The 23158-nt window shown below is 46.4% G+C and overlaps 1 protein-coding gene across 2 annotated transcripts in view; it reads left to right on the forward strand.

Moving 5' to 3' along the window:
• The window catches only part of LOC146206006 (toll-like receptor 6), a 42097-nt gene that overhangs the window by 18017 nt on the left and 922 nt on the right, over positions 1–23158 (forward strand). Inside the window, exons 3-6 of one of the 2 annotated variants that reach the window (XM_084590638.1) lie at positions 401–969; positions 1139–1277; positions 20233–20409; positions 22644–22968. In XM_084590638.1, the coding sequence (XP_084446764.1) occupies positions 401–969; positions 1139–1277; positions 20233–20409; positions 22644–22968 (1210 nt within the window). The remainder of the gene's footprint in view (positions 1–400; positions 970–1138; positions 1278–20232; positions 20410–22643; positions 22969–23158) is intronic. The other variant, XM_084590639.1, reaches the window with a different exon arrangement.

The following is a 23158-nucleotide window of genomic DNA, read 5'->3' on the forward strand; positions in this document are numbered from 1 at the left end:
CAAAACGTGTGTTTCAATTTCGTTTTACTCTTAGACTTATTTTAGATCCTAAGGCTTGTTGAAAAAAAAAAAATGATGCAGACGTTTTCAACAAAGCTTGCATTTTTGCGAAGCGCCGTTGCCGCTGTTATGTAATCGCAATCTGCACACTACATCTCACAGCTCGCATAACGAATTGTCTCCTACTCGCCGTAGCGTAACGCGTGTTCTCTGTTCCAAGCATTTGCGTATTCGGCCAAGACTTTTCAGGAATCAATCAATCTGATACAACTTGAATAAAAAAAATGAGTCTTTAATGAGACAAAACAACAGAAAACAGTTTTCAATTTTTTATGTTCTATGCTGCCACGAAATTTGTGTTCTTTACAATGGCGTGCTCCTTCTTGTTTCGTCATTCTAGACAACCCGCTGATGTGCGACTGCAGGCTGTCATGGCTTGTGGGTCCCAGGAGCGAAGTTCAGATGAGGAACAATGCGAAATGCGAGGGCCCGCATTGGTTGGCGGGTAGGTTGCTGCGCAATCTCATGGAAGATGACTTGGTGAGGTGGGAGGCCGACTGCGAGACAGGTTGTCGGTGCGGCTGTCGCGAGGACTCTGTCGGTGACCGAACCATACTCGTCAACTGCTCGTCGGCGGCGCTGAAGCGCGCTCCGAACGTCTTCCCGGAGACCACCACCCAGCTGGAATTGCGCGGCAACCGCATCGAAGCGCTTGACGGCGCTCTCGTAAAAGGCGCTCCCCACCTCCGAGTTCTCTCGCTTAAAAGTAACCTCCTTTCGAGTGTCAATGTGACTACGATACCTGAAGAGGTGCGGTCAGTCGACCTCAGTGACAATCGCTTGAAGCGATTTCCTTACACCTTGGTGTCAAAGCGAAACCTGACGACGTTGTGGCTGTCCGGCAACCCTTTCGTGTGCGACTGCGCCGACTACCGCTTCAGGCAGTGGATAGAGTCCCACGACAGAGTGGTAAGTGTTCCAAGCGAAAGTGCCATGCAGCCAGTGTACTTTCTGGCCAGCCTCTTCAACTTCTCAAAATTATAGCTTCTTTTTTACGCTGAAATTCCTGCGTCAGCCTTGTGCATTTCATTGAACGCTGTTTGAATCCGCATTTTGTGTTTTTTCTTTTTTCGAACAGATTGTGGACGCTGAAGACATCATATGTGCAGAGCACGCGAATCCATTGGTGTCTTTGAAGTCATTCCTCCGTCTGGGGCAGAAGCAACTCTGCCCAGTAGCCGTACCTGGGGCCGTGACGTACCTGCTCCCTGTTTTGGGTGAGTACTGGACGGGGTCTGTGTTTGCGAACTCTCGAGTATTGTGCATAGCGATTGTCCAAACCATCACAGTGGGCGTGAAAAAAGCCCCAAGGCAAGCAGTGCTGAGACGACCGTAGAATCACAGCTTTACACGAAACATAATCGCATAACAGCCTCCGTTGGTTTGTCCGTACAGTAATCAGCACGCCTGCCTAGAGCGCTGGAGCGATGTGCAGCGGAGCAGACAAAGTTAAATTTGGCTCGGCTGCCCTATAAGTGGTACAGTGCAGTTTTCAGTGCATATAGTATGTCTAGCACCATCATTGTCTGTACAACCTGCTCTAAATTTTCACTTTATGCGACGGCACGGTGTTCGAGCGCCCTGACAGAGGTGGTGACGACTGTACAACGCCGCATGCCTTCATGTTTATTTACGTGCCTTCGAATCCACGCGAACAAATACGTTTCGGTCTTATCGCATCCTGTACGGAATCCATTTGAAAACAAATAAGACATTTGACAGCTACGCATGAGCCTTTGTGTCTGGGTAGTTTGTATAATCGGGCATTGACTGCTAGGTCGAAGGTAACAGCGATAACTCTGAAACTCGAAGGTCTACTAATGAAGCTTCACTAGTTTTGAATCATGTATGCTTACAAAGTACAGTGCAGTTGAAGACACCCTGCCAGTGACGTGCACGTGCTGTCTTATCGTTGCGCGATTACTGCTGATAGTAGCATAGTATATGCGCTCCCTGGAAAAAGGTAGAGCAAAAAAAGAGAGGAAATAAACCCCATTGTTCGGCACGTGAGTCCCACGACGGGGTTCTCTGCGAACTTCGTACTCTTTACACGAAGTTAGGTGGGTTCGCAAACGAATTTATGTTATAATTTGCGTTGATATACCCAAGCCTGTGATCATTACGTGTGTAGTTTTTAATGTCTACCAACACTGAGCACAAAACGCTGACAATTCTGCGAAATTAAATGCTCTGCAGTTCCTTTCTTCTGTTACACCAGGGTGTTGTTTGCCAAATTCGATATTTTTCATTTTTGTTTCATAATCCATTCTAACGAACGTTTTCTATATCAAGACACTTTAATATGGTCTCTAATATTTCACTGTAGGTAAGGTATTGACACTTAATTTGCTGAGATGCATTTTAAGGACAAACACACTCTGTGCTTTGAATGATGACGCAGAAAAAAAACACATCAAAGCTCACATGTCGGAAGTCGTAATATATTCACATGCATCCAAGACTCATCTTCTCAATCCTACACGCGCTGTAACTTAATATATGTAGCAAATGTGCATTCGTGTCATTGTTGGGGGCTATAAAAGTGTTGGATTGGTTTAGTTTCGTTTGAAGGGTGTAACGTCCAAACGCGACTGAGGATATAAAAGCCGCTGACGTCTCCGGAAATTTCGGCCATCTGGGCTTCTTTAACGTGCACTGACATCGCACAGTACATGGGCGCCTTTTTTTGTGTGTTCATTGAAACGCGGGCGCCGCGGCCGGGACCGGGACCGAACTCGCATCCTCGGGCTCAGCAGTCCACGAGCCGTGCATTACCGTTGCGTATTTCTTATTGCCACGGCGTAAGTCGCCACATTTTTTTTACTCTTTTGTAGCTACTTAGTTCTGTTGAGGAGTGTTGTGCGAGACAGGAGAAACGTGGCCTGCGCGTGCGCAGTAGAGGTGGCACAGTTTCGCCCACTCCACTGTTATCACCGGACCCACCCGCAACCGTTTCCGGTGACCGGCTGCGTCTCCCGGTGAATGTATTCTTTTCCAGCTGCCTAGACATGTGCTGTGATGGCTTTGGGGATGCGCGCTCGGTTCCCAGCTCCAAGGTTGTGATTAGAATATTGTCTGCAAGTTTATTTTTCTTGCATTCTTTTTTTTTTCGTTGATACTCAGACGACGGCAATATTTTTCAATCATGAGGCCTCTAGCGTGCGCATTAAAAAGAACGCCATCGTACACAGGTGAAGCGGCTGCAGACTCCGCGATAACACAACGAGCTCTGACAGCAGTCAGCGACGCACATGCAACGAAACAAAGAAGTGAATGGTGGAGCGCGGCACAAGGAGAGAAAACATTGCGCCGCACCTTCTTCCTTGACGATCGGAGCTGAACTGCGCGGCCGCACAATCCGATTGGGTAGAGAGCTGTAGACTGTCCAGTGGCCTGTATTAATTATGTGAGCATAATATGTGTGGTGTGTCTGCCCTTTGGTGCCCCCAGAGAAAACAGACGGGGCTATACTCCTCTAGGAACCATTCCGAGTAAATGTATAGAGGTATAGATTAAAGGAAGCGTCCAGTAGCTGCCGCCACCTGACTTGTGCTTTACTCAGAGATCCATAGGGCTCTGGAAAGATTTGACTGTCTGTCTTGAATTGGGCTGGGATTTCTTTGTAGGATGTCACACGCTGTTTGGCCGACCTGAGCTTGGAGTAGCGCACTTTCCGGTTAACGATGAAACCTAGGGCAAATTGGGGTGCCGCGCTTCGTTGCCAGGATGGTCTGAATGGCCGGATACCCAAACCAATGTGACCTGGCCAGTATAGGACAAGTTTCGTGAGATTTTGTGGCCCCGGTGTGGGCCCTTCCTTTTGCAAAACTTCGAATTGAGGTTTTAGGTTCGCTGTTTATATATTCGGCCTCCTTCGGAAATTTCGTCTTATCGATCGTTGCCGATGCTTAGGGACGGCGTGTTGCCGATGCCGATGCTAAGGAGAATGCGTGTCTGTCAGCATTATCTGCCCTGTCCACGTGCACCGTCTCTTTCTGGAATAAAATTTGCTATTAAACTTTTGGTGCTGTTCCCACTCTTCTACAGTTATCGTAGTCTGGATGGATGTTTCTTTTTTCCTTAGTAGAGGAGGGACTATTAAGCTTTCATGCACGTCTTGGAATCGGCAAGGTGAGCGCGCGGGTTAGTTCGTAGCGTATGCCTGCTCTTTTAAAAATGAAAAGACCTGCTTCAGTGACTGATAGTCCTTCATATTGTGCGGAGAGATAAGCTTCCATCATGTCCGCTAAGGTGTTATGCATCTTTAACATAACCTCAGACGTTCAACTCCGAGTCACTGAGCGGGCCGAAGAGGTCGCCTAATGACATCGTTGGTTGGCCGCCTCCCCATTGCAACCTACGTCTAAAACCGCTTCTTCGATAAAATTTTCCTCCTCCGCCTCCTGCATTGACGATCGAAGTAAGGCCTTTTACGTATGGTTAAGACGCCAGCGCCACTAATGCTACCCGGCGCCATGTGTCTCGCATCCTATGCATTCGTAAGTGCACATGGAAGCTCCACCGCTTGTCAGCATTAACTGAACCGCAGCTTGCGCCCGAATGAACGAGATTTCAAATTGATAGAACAGTACATACTTTAGACAAGGCCAGGCGGAGCTTACCGCGTTTGCGGCATTCGGATAAAAAAAATTTTTTCGCTATATCGCTACGCTCAGTCTCAGCTGTACGCACACTGTTAACCTCTCCGTCTTTCATTTCGTCTTAATTTCGCCCCTTCTCTCTCTCCTTGTGGTAGAAAATACCAGTAACTATTATCCGTACTTTCCTTACTGGTTTATTTCTCGTCAATGTTGTCATTGTTATTGAAAAATTCTTGGGGCGCACTTAAGTTTGCTCAGTTTCGAAATTGCGAAAGCGTTTCTCTTACTATCTTCGCTATCACTATCACTACCTCTCAGTTATTTTCGCAAAGAACGTGCACCGCTTAGGGATGGGGCCCTCTTAGGTTAAATGAAGGAGCGGAGCCGATGGAATTTCAAGAAGACGACGAAGTTCACTGCAGAGCGCGGAAGTGTTTCGCAATTGGAACTTGATGAAGACGAAGATGTTTACTGCGTAGTGCGAGGGTGTGTGAGCAGTGTTTGGCACACAGAGAAAATATCGGTATTGTTCGAAACATAAGGGTCGGTTTCAGTGTACTCTTCCTTTTCCTTATCCTATATTGTCATTAAATTAATAAGAAAAGCGATACACAGCAAGACAAAAAATCTGGCAGCCGCCAAAGGTTTGACTTCAAATGCTTCTAGTCTTGCGTTTCGGTCCATCATTTATTTTTATTGAGCGCCACGCAGAACCATTTGGCTGCCCTCAAAGGTCGCAGAGAAGGCGTTTAAGTGCTAGGAGCAAAACAAAAAACTGAAAAATAGTTTAAACGTATAGACATTTTCACGAGGGCGTTTCTGACGTCCTGGCGTGGAGAGTTTGCATTGATGTTGCCTGTTTGGGCTGGACTGTGACTTGCCTCGCGCTTGCATTGTGAAGCGGCAGATATCCATCGATGTTTGCATTTATTTTCGTCGCGATTGACTTACCCTCGTAAATAATGGCATACGCCAATCGAAAGTCTACAGGCCAGTACTGTACTGTGTACGGGTGTACGAACAACCAGCGGAAGAGAACGGTTTTGGGGACTGAAGTGTGCCCACAACACAGGGAGCACTGCCGATGCGATGTTTACGCTGCACCGGTTTCCTGCATCACCCGATCTGCGAAGGCAGTGGATAGCTGCAGTCAACCGCAAAGATTTTACACTGAGTTCGTGGTCGAGGGTTTGCTCACGACACTTCGTCGACGGAATAAAGACTGACGTGAACGCTGTGCCCGCGTTTCGCTTGGGCTTTCCTTTCCTTCGGGCTAGTCCTTCATATTAACGCGAAAGCGTTACTTCGCTGTGTTCACAGGTTTCTGTCCGCAGACCGTGTCCGCAAAATCGTGTCTGCAGCAGTTGAGAGTAATTGAAAAGTGGTAGAGATTAATGAGCAGTGTCAATCGATAGAGGGTGATGTAATGTGTGCGAAGAAATAATTAAGCCAATAGGTTAATTAGGTAAATAATTAGCCGCAACCGCATCCTACATCCGCCGAACCACAAAAGCCCAGTCAGTCCAAGAGAAAGGCTGGCAGTCACGTTGCGGTAAGTATTGTGAATTTATGATCAATAATTTATTTACCAATTCAATTTTTTTTTTTATCTGACATAGAGCGCTGACGACTACGTTCCATGTTACTTGCTGTGAATGTATTTCCTAGGTTTCCAGATGAAAGTGAGACCATAACTTCGCGGTATTTTTAGAAAATTTATTTATTCGATCATTCTTGTTTTTATACAGTACTGCAGCAGAAAAAACGATTCTGAAAGGCGAAAATGGTCTCATTAGTAAATGGCTTGGCGTCACATTTGAATGTATCAAATGCTAAAATAATTATTTAAATCACTCAATTAGGGTGACGTCAAAGATGTGACTTCACGCAACCTGAAGTCGAGCCAAAAAAAAGGCATAGGAAGGGATTGGCGCGCAATTTGAATACATTTTAGTCTTTGGTATTTTCAAATTGAGCGCTAATCCCTTCCTATGCCCTTTTTCGGCTCTACTTCCGGTTGAGTGATGTCACATCTTTGGCGTCACATTAATTCACTTCTTGTTTACCCATTTTAGTCTTCGCTACTTTCAAATTGCGCCGAAGACTAAAATGGGTAAACAGGAAGGGAATTAATGTCTTCGGTACTTTCAAATTGTTCCAGGCATGCTTGCTACATAGACTTCGTTTAAACGTGGCTTTCACGCGCAAGTACTTACATTTAATTGGACAGATGGACTCGCCGGAATGTTCAACTTGTGGCATCCCAGAGACTGTGGACCATATATTATTGGTGTGTCCAGCGTATGCGTGCGAAAGAAGTGTGCTAGCCGCTTCCTTGAAGCGTTTGGACAAAAGGCCTTTGTCGGAGGAACTGCTGCTAGGCACTTGGCAGGACAAGGGGAAGGGTGTCCAGGCAGTGCGTGCTCTTTGCCATTTTTTATGCGCCAGCAGACTTGATTCGCGCTTGTAAAGCAAGCTACTGTGCCTGTATTTTTATTTCATATGCCTTCTGCCACATCGTCACCCATCATGAACTTCTTTCTTCTCTCCTTCCCCTTCCCCAGTGCAGAGTAGCAGGCCAGATTTGAATTATTCCGGCCAACCTCTCTGTAATATATGTGCGCAAAAAGACGAGACAAAGAGGAGAAGTGGACAACGACGGCGCCGTCGTTGTCCACTCCTCCTCTTTGTCACGTCTTTTTGCGCACGTATATTACTGTCCATCATGGTTCACCAACTCGCCCAATCAGCCGTTCTTCTACAACCTCTCTGCCTTTTCCTTTCAATAAATCCATCTATCTATCTATCAAATTGCGCGCCAATCCCTTCCTCCCTTCCCTATTTCGGCTCTACTTCCGATTGCGTGACGTCACATCCTTGACGTCACCTTAATTGACTGCCTTAATTAACCACTTTAGTCTTCGGTACTTTCAAATTGCGCGTCAATTTCTTCCTATGCCCTTTTTTGGCTGGATTTCAGGTTGTGTGACGTCACATCTTTGACATCACCCTAATTGACTAGTTTAATTAACTATTTTAGTATTTGATACATTCAAATGTGGTGCCAAGCCACGCGCTAATGGGACCATTTTCGCCTTTACTTTTTCATTTTTGCCTCTAAATAATTACCGAATTATCTTATTGGCCTGATTATTATTTCGGACACAACACTACGTCACCCTATATCGATTGACATCACCCATTAACCTCTACCACTTCTCAATTAGTACTCGTAATTGCTGCGGACGCGATTTTGCGGGCGCGGTCTGCAGACAGAAATCTGTGAACATAGTGAAGTAATGATTTCGCGTTAGTAAACAAAAAATAGCTACCGCCAACTAGCATATGCCAGTCCTCGACGAACCCGACGCGCTTGATACCAATGCCGACGACGAAGCGCCGAATCCGCTGGCTGGGTTTGTGTTGGCAATTACTTCACATTGGTCGTGCATGCGAGCATATGAACCGCGTATTATGTCATGCGGCACAACAGAGGTGAAATGGAAGGAAGAAGCAGTACGAATACGGCGCCTTGAATGACACAAAACAGATGCGCCGCCGTCCGGCTCAAGTTTAGCTTTCACAAGCACAGTCCAAAATGGCGGCATAACCTGTTTCGAAGCTAGACATCGCCGTATCGGGCAATGGCGCTACTGAAACGACGATTTGTGAAAAGGTCTATTGAGTGAGCCCGTGGAAGAAAAGTATGAAAACCTCGGTTTATCCAGAGCCACGCGGCACGCGCGTATTTGAATCGCGTTCTGCTCTGGTCACGAGGGCGTTGCGCTCCTGGAAACAGATGCTGCAGGCGCTGTCCTGGTCCCTGCCTACTTCAACGCTCGACGGTAAGCACTGAAAGCGATCCGTGTTCGTCCCTAAGGCAGGCGCAACATGATAACGTTTCGAAGAGGGTGACGCCTACGTTTCGCGCAGTTCCTGGGTCCTTCCAGTTCCTGAGTCCTTCCAGCTGGAGCCCAGCACGACGCTTGAGACAACAATTTTAAACACAGGCTGGTAGCGCCTAATTTCATGGGAGACCTCGCTATGATGGAGTACCAGTCCTACACATTCGAAATGCAACTGCCACGGTCATCCTGAATTCTCTCCCTTGCTCACAGCGCGGTGCTTGTGGAGGTCGAGCGGCAGCACCTCCTGGACATGACCTGGCTTCGACAAGCACGGCGAGTAGGTGTTGTACTAGTCTGTACAACACAGAACGTTGCTGAGCTTATCAACCTAACGGAACGTCGCCACGATCTTACGCCTAGCTGCCTTTTCTTCGCCGAACCCCACCATTGCGAAGTTGCTATCCTTGATGATGAAGATGAGCCCGCTGGTCTGCGTAAAGATCTGAGCATATTTCGAGTCGACGCTGTGTTCGGCGCTATCATCACCCGAAACCAGCGCCCTGTATCTCTTGCCGAGTATGGCCTACTCCGAGGTCGTGGTGCACTCAGATACGCCGTGCAGCTGCTTATCAACCAAGCCACAACTCGACTCCACAATCTGACGACAAAGACCGCTGTTCCCATCCTGACGCACCTGCGGCGTCTACGTCACCCTGCCTCGGTGCCACCTGAGGAGTCCGCCGATCGGCATGGACAGCTGGACGGAGATGACGTCGGAGTAGGCGGGAGGCAGAAGACCAACGTTGCCTGCAACCAGCCCGTGGTGGCTGGTCGCACTATCCCTGCCTCGCTGCCAGCTGAGGAGCCCGCCGGTCGGCATCGACAGCTGGACGGAGACGGCGTAAAGCACGAGACCTTCGTTGTCTACAGCTAGCCCATGGTGGTTGGTTGCATCGTTCTTGCCTCGATGCCAGCTGAGGAGCCCGCCGGTCGGCATAGACAGCTGGATTGGACGGAAAGGGCATAAGGCACAAGACAATCGTTGCCTGCAGCCAGCCCATGGTGGCTGCTCGCACCGTCCCTGCCTTGGTGCCAACTGAAGAGCCCGCCAGTCAGCATGGACAGCTGGACGGAAACGGCGTCGGAATTGGCGAGAGGCACAACAGCATCGTTGCTCGCATCCAGCCCATTGTTTCTGGTCGACGTACCATCATCGTTAAAGCCACTTCTTGGATCTGGCTAGACTACGCCTTCAACACCTGGGCCCGGACCTGCTGAAGCCGCGCGGGAAGGTCTCGCTCGCCATACCATCCAGTGTGGGCGCTCCGTGGTCACCGGTGGGAAAGAAAAAGGCCACTGGAGCAGGCGACTTGGGCTGCTTTCGGATAGTCGCTCCAATTATGGGCAAGAGCTCGTCCGCACTAGCGGCGAGCGCTTGCCGAATCTTCGTTGTGGTTGCAAGGCGACCACTGCCGACACGGGACGAAGACCATGAAAAGTGGTCGCGTGTTATTTTGAAGGAACATGCAGCTAACCGTGAATACGCTAGCCGCACTGATGCCGGTTGCTAGACTGCTCTTGACTGTATATAGCCAGCAAGAGAACGATCCTGAAGCCAATTTTCTGTGCTTAGGTGGAAGATGACTACGAAAGCGTCATCTTGATGATACAGTTCAGCTTCAGCTGGCATTTTGTTCCTATAAATACAATGATTATTCTTAAACAGTACTCGTTTTTCTTCTTAGTTGACTAAACCCCTGTGTGCCTTTGACTATGGTGAGGTTTAGTACAAGTTAACTGGCATGCGCCCTTCATTGTGAAGCGCGAGGCAGTGTTACTGCGTCATCATTTTGTGCCTTTGAAAAACGCGCATTGTTTACTTGCAACTATCTAGTATTTCGGTGAAGTGGCCGGCGTAGCAGTTCCCTTTAATAGGATGTGGACTATACAGCTCCGTGTTCAGCGAAAATTACTCCCACGGTAGCAGAGCACCACCGAAGAGCCGGCTCTGGTAAATTTGCCAGCGATGCCAAACTTGACATGTTAAAATTATCAGTTGCAAGTCGTGAGAGCAGGCAGCAAGCTCCAGTGGTCAAGCTGTAATTGTTAGAGCGACAGCAATGTCCTGTACACTTCGAAACATGAAAGCCCAACCTTATGAATGCGATCATGACATAACATGCAAAAAATGTTTCAAAGGTTCCCAGCCAGGTGCGCGATGGGATGTATTGCAAAGAACAATAATGATTTTCCGTTAGACCCGTATGGCATTCCGTACTTATGCGTAGAAAGTGAGGATGGGGTACCATTTGATTTAATTATGCTCATGGGCCTCCACTGTATACGGCGCTCAAGAATGGCGGGTTACCATTGCGATAAAGATGCACGGCCTGCCAGAATTTATTTTCTGGAAAGCGTGGATAGGATTTTGGCAATCCACAAAGTTGCAGCAGAACCTCCCGAGTGGCTCTCAAGACTAGAGCCTTTGTTGTGTATGCGTGAATTTTAGTGTGTCATGTGTAAATAGCGTATGTAAATGGCATTTAAGTGATTTGTGTTTATTTTCTTCTCGTGAAATACAGTGTGTCATACCAGGAAATAAAGAAAAAAAAGGTACGTGGTCGAGCTTTTTTTTTTATGTAGTGTAGGTGCTTCGTTACTTTTCAGCTTTTACTTTTTATCCGAGGTGTTTTTTTTTTTTTCTCCGGGCGACCAGTGCTGCGCGTACAAGTATGCCGCGTCCCAGTACGCCCAGTCTCCAGCGTCATACTGGGCTCATAATCAGGTATGGCACTGGGGCGCTGGGACTCAGCGGCACTGATTTTTGCAATAGGGATGCGGCAGTGGAATATGCTATTTTAATTTTAATTTAATTTTAATTAGCTTTCATATGTGCGTTGATCCACATGGAGTATATTCCCAATATTGCTTTGTATGGTTATGCTCGAGTGGTAACTATACGGGAAGCTTGACGCAACAGATAGTCGAGGCTCGCAGCCGCTGGTGGAAACCCTCCTTCCGAAAGGGAACTGCCCAAAATTCGCTCGTGGTCAATAAAAAAAAAAAACGGGTACATGCGCGCTGCTCGTCTGTGATTCTTTTCGCGCGAATAATCGTATTTTCGCTTAGGACATTATATTCTTTCACAATAGGTATTTATATATTGCTAGAAAATAGCTCTGCCAGGTGCATTGCAGCCGCTCTCAGAATACAACATACTGAATTCAGCAATTATTGCAGTTTTCATGGCCCAGTAATATGGTTGTTGTTGTTGTTGTTGTGGCTGTAGGAAGAAGGAAAAGAAAATGCACGGGCCTGCTACTGGCTCTGTTGCTGAGCCACCTCCGCTGCCTAGTGCGGACAGAAGAGAGAAAGTAGAAAAGAAAGAAAAAGAAGAAGGAGAGAAAGACGCGCGCCGCAACAGCCGTCGTCCACCACCTAAACGGTGGCGGGTGCAGTGACGGCTTACAACAGATAAAATTCGGTGGCTGGCTAGCCCCCGCCGCAAGCGGCGTTGGCCTACCGTATCAGCCCCGTAGGACCAGGAACAGCCACCCTCCACCACCTCACTCCCCAATAATATGGTCGGCGTGAACTTGTCCCTCTTCACAGAAGCGACCCATTGCGCTCGGAGCCTTTTGTCTTGCGGGAACTTCTGGAAACTGACATCATCGTGGCCGAAGGTGCTCGTACACCCGAAGGCACAGCAGTACCGCATGTTTGGACGCGTGTTCAACTCAAGCGACACGTTGAACTTCCGCAATCTCGAAACACGAGCAACACCACAGGCTAAAAACGCACTCGGGCTGCTGGGAGCGCCTGGCCTATCCTCACGGTGACGTCACGCACGCCGGCGCGGGTGAGGTTTTTCTCATCCCTCTCCTCCTCTCTTGCGCCGTTGCTGTCCGCGGGAAGTTTGAACGATGCGCTTTCCATCTGCGATTGCTCTGGTGTTTTCGCAATAATCGTAAAAATAGCTTCACAGGCCTGAACAACAATGAGTCTACTTCAGTACAGCGGAAGGTGAGCAAGTTTGAAGACCACTGCAGTGTCCTTTTAATGTCAATGAGTCGTTCAAAAGAGGCATCCTGGAAGAAAAAGGCTGATATGTAGGCCTAGGAGCATATATATATATATATAGTACAAGGAAGGATGTAAGTGCATGAACAGTGAACCAAAAGGCACATTATCACTTTGTTGTGACTGGTAAACTTCTCACTAGTAACTACAGCAATGTCGCCAGCGGCATCCTTTCTGCACCTCCATACTTTCACATCGAATGTCTCATTAGTGCCTTCTAAACAATGTGTAAAAAAAAACAAATAAGGCTATGTTCAAATTTATTATCACCCCCGGCACTTAGCGAGCACGATTGTAAACACTACAATACTTTGAAACTCGATAGCTTTGGACATGCCACACCATGCATGAACTATATACGAATTTTCAGAACCCCAGAAAAAATTCGATCTTTTCCACGCTGGCGAAAAGACCCTGGCCAGTGACCACGACGACCACGAGTATGATGTTTTATGGCACATTGGCTATTAGGCCTTATGTACCAGTCAGTCGGGGATTGATTTCTTTTTTTTTTTTTTTTTGTTGTTTAACAGCACACTGTTCATGCAATTAGGATTCAGATGGCTTTGTGAATCAGTTATATAATTATCATGAAAAAGAAGCATGCGCTGCAGAGAAATGTTTCGTGAGTATAAATTTTCAATCAATGTGGCCTTTTTTATGTCATTCAGGTGTTACAAAAATATCCCTTAAGTAAACCGCGGTTCTGGCTGAATCTATTTGACCGCGCCTGAGGTTTCTGCGTTGTCACTGTCGCGCTTATCCATGTGTTGGAAAATATCAGTAGCCTTCGTCACAAGTGTCGGTTTCCGTGTGGTCCTTCTTTTCTTGGTCATATTGCCATGAAAATAATGAAAGACAAATGAAACGAAGCAAGAGAAAGAAACTGGCAGCTGCTAAAGGTTACATTTCAAATGTTTCTGGTCATTTGTTTGGGTCCTTCGATTGTGTTTATTGGATACCCCACAGAAATATTTGGCTGATCTAAAGGTAGCAATAAACGCCTTTTTAGTGCCAAAAATTGTTGAAATGTATGGAGTGAGTCCGAGGAAGAACAAAAAATAAAAAGCTCTTTTCATTCACAGCCACGCGACTCGAGCCCTGTCGGAGCCCTACCGGGGCCCTGTCGGTAAGAGCCTGTGGGATTGGCTTTAAGATAATAACCTTTATTGCATGAATTCTGGTTTACCTACTTTCGTACGTGCCCACCGTCAATCTGTTATAGATTTAACTTTCTCCAGTCCTTGATTCTATATACTCAATCGGTCGACAGTTGATGGTGGCACCTCTAGCGACCCTATGCATATTGCTTTTGATGTTAACTGCCGCTTAACTCCGCCGACCTCTCCGTTGAGGTAATATGTTAATTATAAACAATTTCGGTTATTTTTGAGTTCTTCTCTTGCGTCAGTGATTATTGCTACGGAAGAGCTAAAATCACAACGATTATGCCAGGCCATTGCATCCTGTCGTAAGGAGTTTGAATTCTTGGTGCGTGCATCAAAAGGCAATACACCTACAGATGGTGGAATACAGATTGTTCGCGTGATTATAGAAGAAAAAAGGCTGCATTGAGGAGGCAACTTCACAACCAGTACCCCAAAGATTGGCATGATTATAAATTTTTTACCGCTTCATTTAAACGCACAGTCGCACAAGCGAAAGATCATTATGATTGTGAACATTTCCATTACCTTTCACAATCTAATAACCGACGAGCACTTTCGGATTTTTAAAGTCTCGAAAGAAGATTCCTGCCTCAGAAAATTTGCCCTCATATTTTCGACTCCTAAAGAAGCTCTCAAAGCAGTAGAAATAATTGTTAATGGTTTGGAAAAGTGTTTTTGTTAACACTTCCCTTATCTCCTATGTTTGCAGGCCAAGTAGATATGACTAAGTGTGTCCCCGAAATTACGATTTCTGAGCTTTCTTCGATAGTGATGATATTGCCAGCTGCTCCTCCTAGCCCTGATGGAGTAACAAAAAAATGTTAAAGATCCTCTTTGAGGTGTCTCCTTTCCTTGTTAGAGCTTCCTTGTTAGAGCTGGTAAATTACTCAATCATTCTTGGATACCTAGTGATTGGCACTAGCCAAAGTTATTCCTTTACTGAAACACAATGGTGGTGGCTATATTTGGACAATATCAGAGCAATATCATTAATATCAAACTTGGTAAAATGAATTGAAAGGGTCTTACTCCAACGTGTTGCAGATTTTGTGGAACAAGAACATAGTCCCTGTCAAATAGGTTTTCGCTCAAAATGTTCAATATGGAATGCACTACCGACATTAAGAGTCGAATTTTTCTTGCGCGGCGCCAGAAAATGCATGCTGCATTGGTGAAATTGGATATAGCATAGGAGCACTGAACAAGGGTAAAGGGGGGACGCCTCAGTCCGCAGGTCGAGCCAACGTTTCGACAAGTGGACTTGTCTTCGTCTGGGCAAAGGGATCATCACTGGCAGGGGTTTAAATAAGTTTTTCCTCCCAAAAAGAAAAGCTGGTGACGGGGAAGTGCGTGAGAAGAAAGTAGGTCATGGAGTGGGGAGCAAAATACAAAAATATAAAAAATATATTTTTTCAGTATGACTTTCTCAACCTGGAACCAGGGATCCTGTGGCCTGCAAAAGAAATAAAAGCGGCAGTACCAGGAAAACCTCTTTTTTTTTTTTTTCATGTCAGTTGCGGTTCACTGTGCGGTTATTATTCTGTCTTCACCCTTCTTCCCCCTCCCCATGTGCCCAAAGTTTTAAAAATGGTTCCCCTGTAGATATATTCCTTATAAGGGCCCTTTGCAAAGCCTGTATTCAAGAAAGGTATCTGCACCAAACCTGCTTAAGTGGTGACTAATCATCCACTGGGTAATAATAATAATAATAATAATAATAATAATAATAATAATAATAATAATAATAATAATAATAATAATAATAATAATAATAATAATAATAATAATAATTGGTTCACAGGAAGGGAAAGGCGCAGTATCTGTCACACTTGTTATGTGGACACCTGAACCGCGCCGCAAGGGAAGGGATGAAGGGGGGAGTTAAAGTGGAAAGAGAGAGTGGAGCCGGAGTGGAAGGCTACGGAGTAATATCGACCACCTGGGGGTCTTTAACGTGCGCTGACATCGCACAGCACACGAAGTGGCGTCCATGTGCTGTGCGATGTCACCGCATGTTAAAGATCCCCAGGTGGTCGAAATTACTCCGTAGCCCTCCATTTCGGCAACCCTTTCTCTCTTTCCACTTTCACTCCCACCTTCATCCCTTCCCTTACGACGCGGTTCAGGTGTCCACATAACAAGTGTGACAGATACTGCGCCTTTCCCTTCCTGTGAACCAATAATTATTATTATTATTATTATTATTATTATTATTATTATTATTATTATTATTATTATTATTATTATTATTATTATTATTATTATTATTATTATTATTATTATTATTATCCAATGGATGATTAGTCACCACTTCAGCAGGTTTGGTGCAGGTACCTTTCCTGAATAGGGACAGGCTTTGCAAAGGGCCCTTATAAGGTATATATCTACAGGAGAACCACTCTTAAAACTTTGGGCACATGGGGAGGGGGGAAGAAGGGCAAAGACAGAATAATAACCGTACAGTGAACCGCAACTGACATGAAAAAAAAAAAAAAGAAGCTGGGGGGGGGGGGGGGGAGTTCAAGTAGCAAGTGATAAGGAGGAAATGTGTTTGGAGAAACATGTGCAGCTTATGCTATTGCGGAGGGAAATAGAGTGTAGATGTGCTGTGAATAAACTGTACGATTAACGCTATGTGGGATTGTTTTCCTGACCAGTTATGGTGCAGAGGGAATATACTTAAGGGATTCTAATGTTCCTTTAGAGATATTTATTCCTGCTGGTTCCAATGTTTTAAATTTATGAATTATATATGCCTCTCTATATTTTCTGTCCCTTGCAGATTTAAAGCCTGACTGAAGAATATATAATTTAATTTCTTCTAACTAATGGTCTTTCTGATTGAAATGCTGGGAAACTGCTTTCGGGAGGTTTTTGCCTTGTTACCCTGTCTCTCCTATGTACTGTTTATGACAGAAGCAGCATTCTAGAAGGCAGACAACATTTGAAGATGTGCAGTTAAAGCCTGATTTTATGTGAAAAGTGAAATCGCTTGCATTACGTTTAACCGTGGTGTTCTTTTGTATATGACTGTACGTCTCACATCTAGGTCGAGAGCAAGGATGTGGTTGTGTTGGATGCTTGTTGTCGAGTTTAGAATGTACTATAATATCTCAGAGGTTTGCATTGCGTTTGTATGCTACCCTTGGTGCCTCCGGGAATATTTTCTTCAGGCGTTCATTACACGTTAACATGGAATGGTATTTCCGCAGAATATTGTTTATGTTTGGAAGGACATTGGAGCATTTAGTTACAAAAGAAGGCTGGCGTTCAGTGTTGGCCTTTGGTCGTTTCGTGAGCACATCGTTTCGGTTTTAAGTGCTTGCATTTTCGATGGCCATATTAAGGGAATTACTGGGATAGTTCCTCTTGATTAGTGCTGCTTTCAATTAATGTAGTTCGTTTAAGTAGTCATTATCATCGCTACATATTATTCAAAGCTGTGTCGCCTGTCCTACAAATATTCCTTGCAAATATTCCTTTGTCCCCCCCCCCCCCCCCCCCCCCTTCCTCTGCAGAAAGCTTTAAGAATTGTTCCCCCCTTAGATATATTCCTTATCAGGGTTCTTTGCAAAGCTTGTCCCTTCGTAAGAAGGTGTATCTGCAGCAAATATGCTTAAGTAGTGACAAATCATCCACCCGGAATTGTAGTTTTTCCTGGTACTGCCGTATTTATTTCTTTGCAGGCCACGGGATGTCGTTTCAGGATGAGAAATACATACTGAAGAAACATTTTTTTCTTGGCCTACTGCCTACTTTCTTCTCACCCATCCTCCCCCTGCACACTCCTTGACCTATTTTCTTCTCATCGACTTCCCCCTCTCTAGCGTTTCTTTTTCGGAAGCAAAAGTGTATTTAAACCCCTGCCAGTGATGATCGCTTTGCCCAAACAAATAGAAGTCCACTTGTCGAAACGTTGGCTCGACCTGCGAACTGAGGCGTCCCCCTTTACTCTTGTTCAGTGCTCCTTCATACCGTGTGAACCATCTTCTTAATCTCGTTCTACCTGGATATAGCAAAGGCTTATGATAGTGTAGAGCCCAGAATTTTATTGCAAAGATTACAGACTCTGCGGTTTCCGCAATATTTAATTGCGTGGATATCAGCATTCCTACAAAATAGACAATTTTGTTGTGCACTAAATGGTGTGCACAATCAACAGATATCAGATATCGGCAGATATCAACAAACCAGTGGTGTTCATCAAGGGGAAGTTTACTCGCCCGTGCTCTTTAACATTTTATTGAGCTCTATTCCCCCGCATCAAGAAGTTCGCACGTATGGCTATGCGGATGACATATGGATGACAGATGACGTATGGCTATACGGCTGCACCTGACACTCAAACCCTCAATGGGCGCCTGCAATCGTGCCTGAGCTCCCTTCAAAATTGGTTATGCGACTTAAGATTTACATTAGACGTAAAAAAGTGCACTGTCGTTGTTTTCCAAATTAAGATCTGGTAATAATTTATCCAACATTTCAGCAAGAAACGTTTCCTCAGGTTAGGTCTTTGAAATATCTGGGTGTCATTTACGATGATAATCTGACATGGAGCGATCGCATTGAACATGCTGCAGCGAAAGGGGCTCGTGCTGTGGGTATGTTGCGCAGGTTAAGCAATCCCAGGTCTGCAATGAGGCGAGATGCTCTTTTAATGATTTAGATTATGCATGTCCGGCCAATTATAAAAATTGGATCTGTGTTGTTTTTAGGTTCTCCTGCTAACAAACTTCGTCCGCTTGTTCTTTTAGAGCGGGAAGCGCTTAGATTGTCTTGGGCTGCCCAAATTTGTGGCTGACAATGTACTATACTTTGAAGCCCTAATACCACCGTTGTTAGCTAGATTACAATTCTTGACTGTCCTGATGTATCTCAAAATATATGAATCTCATTTCCATCGCTCCCTGTCAATTTTTTTGTTGCGAGCCAGCCTCCTTTTTTTGGAGTCAACTGGCCTCGGTTCCATATACCGCTGGTAATACTAGTGAAAAATTTGTTACAACCTTTAAACGTAGTCCTTTCTAACATCCTTCCAACAAAAGTCAGTAGATCTTCGGTTCAAATTGTCTATGATAACGTTTTCCCCAATAATGCAAAAACACTTATCACCTCGCATATTAAATGGATTTTTAGATTATTTACAGTCTTTCCGTTAGCATAATGATAGCAACTGATCATTCTTAATGTCATGAAAAGGGAGGCGTTGGAATATCCTGTCCGCTTCTAGACTTCGCTTTTCCTGTTCGTCTTCCGGATTTCACCCCAATTTTCCAGGCGGAGTTTCTGGCGGTGGTGCTTGTTCTGCGCAAACTAGCCCACCGTACTTAGCAATGGCTGTAATTACAGACTCTAATTTCTTGTGCTTGTCGCTTTCTTCGAATATGGATTCGTCGATATTAAACACCTTTATTTCATTGCTCCCTTCACATTTGAGCCTCATACATATAGTGTGGGTACGAGGTAACAGTAATGCGATAGTCAACGAGGTTACTGGTAGACTAGATAGATTTAGTCTCTCAATGGCCCTGTGTTGCCTATCCTCCCGGCTACAGCGTACATAACAGCAGCGCGATTTCATAGGCGCTCCTTATTAAGCACGCAGACTGGATCTATTTTAACATCGGATGACTACCTGCATCTCAAGTATTCATGGAGTAGGAAACCATGTCAATCAAGGCAGACTGAAGTCTCTCTAACCAGGCTGCGCTGCCGTATTCCGCCCCTAAATTCCTATATGCACAGGTCTGTTTTGGCGCTTACTCCTGCCTGTGCATTCTGTGGGGAACCGGAAACAATAAATCTGGTTCTTGCGGTTTTGCCGCCATTTCACCATAATGAGAAAATGGTGTTTAGAGAAGCCGTTCCAACAGCTGGGACTTAACTTGAGCAGCCAGATCTTATTATCGTTCGGTGCCACTATGATTGAATACAGCCGCAGGCCGTTTTTAACGGCATTCAAAACATTTTAATAGAATCTAAGCGTCTGCCTTGCTAATATGCTTTGAAATTTTTAATCTGTAAATACAAATCTCAGTGTTCTCCTACAGCGTGCGTTATGAATTCTCCTTTTTATTTTGGTTTTTCGTATTTTACTTTCCTTCTCTGTTCCCTAGCAATAATTCCTTTTTTTTTTAGATGTAATTATACATCTCAAAAACAAATATCTCTGCACCCCAATTCTTGATCGATCCCCTTGTGTGGTTATATGTGCCATCAAATAAGAGGTGAACAACAACAACGAGCCCATTCCAATCGCTTTCTGAGCGGGTAACCCGGGCGCTGCGCTACTTGAACAACTTGCTGAAGGCCCCAAGTCCTGGTCCCAGTCTGCTTCAATGCTCGTCAGTACACACCGAGAGCGCTCCATGCTGCCCCGAGGTACAACGCGGTATAACACTTCGAAGAGGGCGACGCGTACGTTTCACGCAGTTCCTGGGTCCTACGACGTTTGATTAGCTGGTCTGAACACAGGATGGCAGCACCTAATTTCATGGGAGTCGTCGGTTGACCTCCCGCTACCAGTCCTGCGCGTTCTAACTGCAAGAGACACTATCGCCCTGGAGTCTCTTCCTTGCTCCCAGCGCGGTGCTGGTGAACGTCGAGCGGCTACACCTCCTGGACGGGACCCGGCGTTGACACGCTCTGCCAGTAAGTGTTGTACTAGCCTGTTCAACAGAGAAAGTTGCAGAGCTTATCGACCTAACAGAACGCCGCCGCGATCTTACGCTGAGCCACCGCTTCTTCGCCGAACACCACCAGTGTGAAGATGCTATCCCTGATGATGAAGATGAGCACATTGATCTGCGTCAAGATCGGAGCAGATTTGAAGTTAACACTGTGTTCGGCGCCATCATCGCCCGAAACCAGTGCACGGTAGTTCTTCCGGAGTACGGCCTGCTCCGAGGTCGAGGGCCAGTCGACTACGTCGTGCAGCTGGTTTTCAACCACGCCACCACTCGACTTCATGATCTGGCGACAAGGCCGCTATTCCAATCCTGATGCAACTGCGGAGTCTGCGTCAACCTGCCTGGTTCCACCGCTGGTCGGCGTGAACAGATGAATGGAGACAGCGTCGGAGTAGGCGGGAGGCACAAGACCATAGTTGCCCGCACCCAGCCTATGGTGGCTGGTCGCACCGTCATCGTGAAAACCACTTCTTGGAGCTGGCTTGGCCCCTGCGTCCAGCCGACTCGGCGACAAATCCCGCATCCCGACCACCACGCTTTCAAGGTCTGGGCCCGGGCCTGCTGAAGCCGCGCAGGAAGGCCTCGCACGCCATTCTATGCGGTGTGGGCGTTCCGTTGTCGCCAGTGCGAATGAAAATGGCCACCAGGACAGGTGACTTTGGTAGCTTCAGAATGGCCATGGAGCAGCAAGCGCTTACCTGATCTTCGTTGTAGTTGAAAGCGGCCACTGCTCACGGCACGACGAACGTGAGCAGTGGTCGCGTGTTATTTTGAACGAACATGCGACTAACTGTGAATACGCCGGCCGCACTGATGCCGGTTTTTGGACTGCTCTTTTTGACTGTATATAGCGAGCAAGAGAAAGATCCTGGAGCCGATTTTCTGGGCTTCAGTGGAGGATGACTACGAAAGCTTTATCTGGATAACACTGTTCAGTTACAGCTGGCATTTTTTCCTATAAACATATTAATTAGTCCTAAAAAGTTCCCTTTTTTCGTTCGAGGTTCACTAATCCCCTGATAGTCTTTGGCTATCGTGGGGTTTGGTACAAATTAATTGGCATGCGCCCCTCATTGTTAAAGGCAAGGCAGTGTTGCTACGTCATCATTTCATCCCTTTAAAAAACGCGGATTGTACCCTTGCAGCTATAGTATTTCGATGAAGTGGCCGGCGCAGCAGTTTCCTTTAATGTGATGTGGACTTGCAGAAAGCTGTAATAGACATCAGAGCACCAGATGCTTGTAGATTTCTTTCCGTGTTGCCAACCTTCTTACCTCAAAGTCTGCAATCGTTCACAAGGACTTTTTCAATCTATTTTCGAAGCTTATGTGCCTTTTCACCACATCAGTGATGCCTGCTACGTTTGCATTCCCGCTGAGGAAAATGGTAGGGACATTTCGTGCCGAAAAAATAATAGCTTTTAAAACAATAAAGGACATTAAATGCGAATTATGGTGCACTTAGGAGATGCTCTCTATAATTAACTTTGTTCTACTTTCACGCTGTTGAATGTTTTACTAAAGCAGCTCGTATGCGCCCGTTCGTCGCTTGAGACAAACCAAATCTACCTTTGCCTGTTGTTGCTGTGGCTGTAGGAAGAAGGAACAGAAAATGGATTGGGGGGGGGGGGGGGGGGGGCGTCATACTGTTGCCGGTGTAAAGGAGCGAAAAGAGTCGCCAACCACGAGCGATGACAGAGTGACGAGCCAAATCTCAGAAGAAGCGAAAGATGCGCCGCTCTCTCGTTGCTATCATTTCTCTTCACCTGAAATTCTCTTTGGTTCGTAAGAAAACAATTTTGCTCAGCCTGTCAATTTGGCGCATCAAAGTAGCATGAGCACGTACACGCAGGGTGGCGTCAAAGTCAAAACGGCTTTCAGCGTATTCTAGCAAGCAAGCTTTCTGCAAGAATCCATTGCATTGGATAGCTAAATCCTGAATTAAGACCATTTGTCCTATTTAGAATTTTTTCGCTGAAATTGTATGCCTTTCGTACTGACGCGAACTAGTAAGCTACTAAGGAAACTTAAGCTTACAAGCTTTCCTCGTGTCACATATGCGCGCACGTGGCACATCTGGCACGTGCTAACTAGGTCGAAGGCGTGCAAATGCAAGCTCGCTGACCACAATCACCCCTCAGGTCTCCAAGCGCTACATGTGACCGGCAACTATAACTGTCTCCGCATATCTGTGCAGTGGCCTTGGCGATCGGCCTGGCGCTGTCGGCGGCCTACCTGCGCTACCGGCGCGAGCTGAAGGTGTGGCTGTACGCGCGGGGCCTGTGCCGCTCGCTGCAGTGCATCAAGGAGGACGAGCTGGACGAGGCCAAGCTGTTCGACGTGTTCCTCTCGTTCAGTAGCCGCGACGCTGGCTGGGTGCACGCGCAGCTGCTGCCGGGCGTCGAGGCGCTCGGCTTCTCGGTGTGCACCTACGAGCGTAACTTCAAGGGCGGCTTCCTGCTGCAGGACATCATCCGCGACGCCGTGGCCTGCTCCAGGCGCACGCTGCTCCTGCTCACGCGGTGAGCTGCTGCTTTTCCGCGCAGTTGCAATGAGTCTGACCCCATTCGTTCCACGATATCCTATGAGCGCACTTAACGTTGCGAAAGAAACAAAGCAGTGCCGCCGTTGCCATCCGCAGACGGTTCTCAGCTAAAGTATTAGGGAGGTTTAGAATAGGGGACCCTGTCGCTTAGGGGAATGGGGTAATAT

This window comes from Amblyomma maculatum, chromosome 1 (assembly GCF_055883805.1).
Source record: "Amblyomma maculatum isolate TAMU_Amacu chromosome 1, ASM5588380v1, whole genome shotgun sequence".
In the NCBI taxonomy this organism is placed as follows: Eukaryota; Metazoa; Arthropoda; class Arachnida; order Ixodida; family Ixodidae; genus Amblyomma; species Amblyomma maculatum.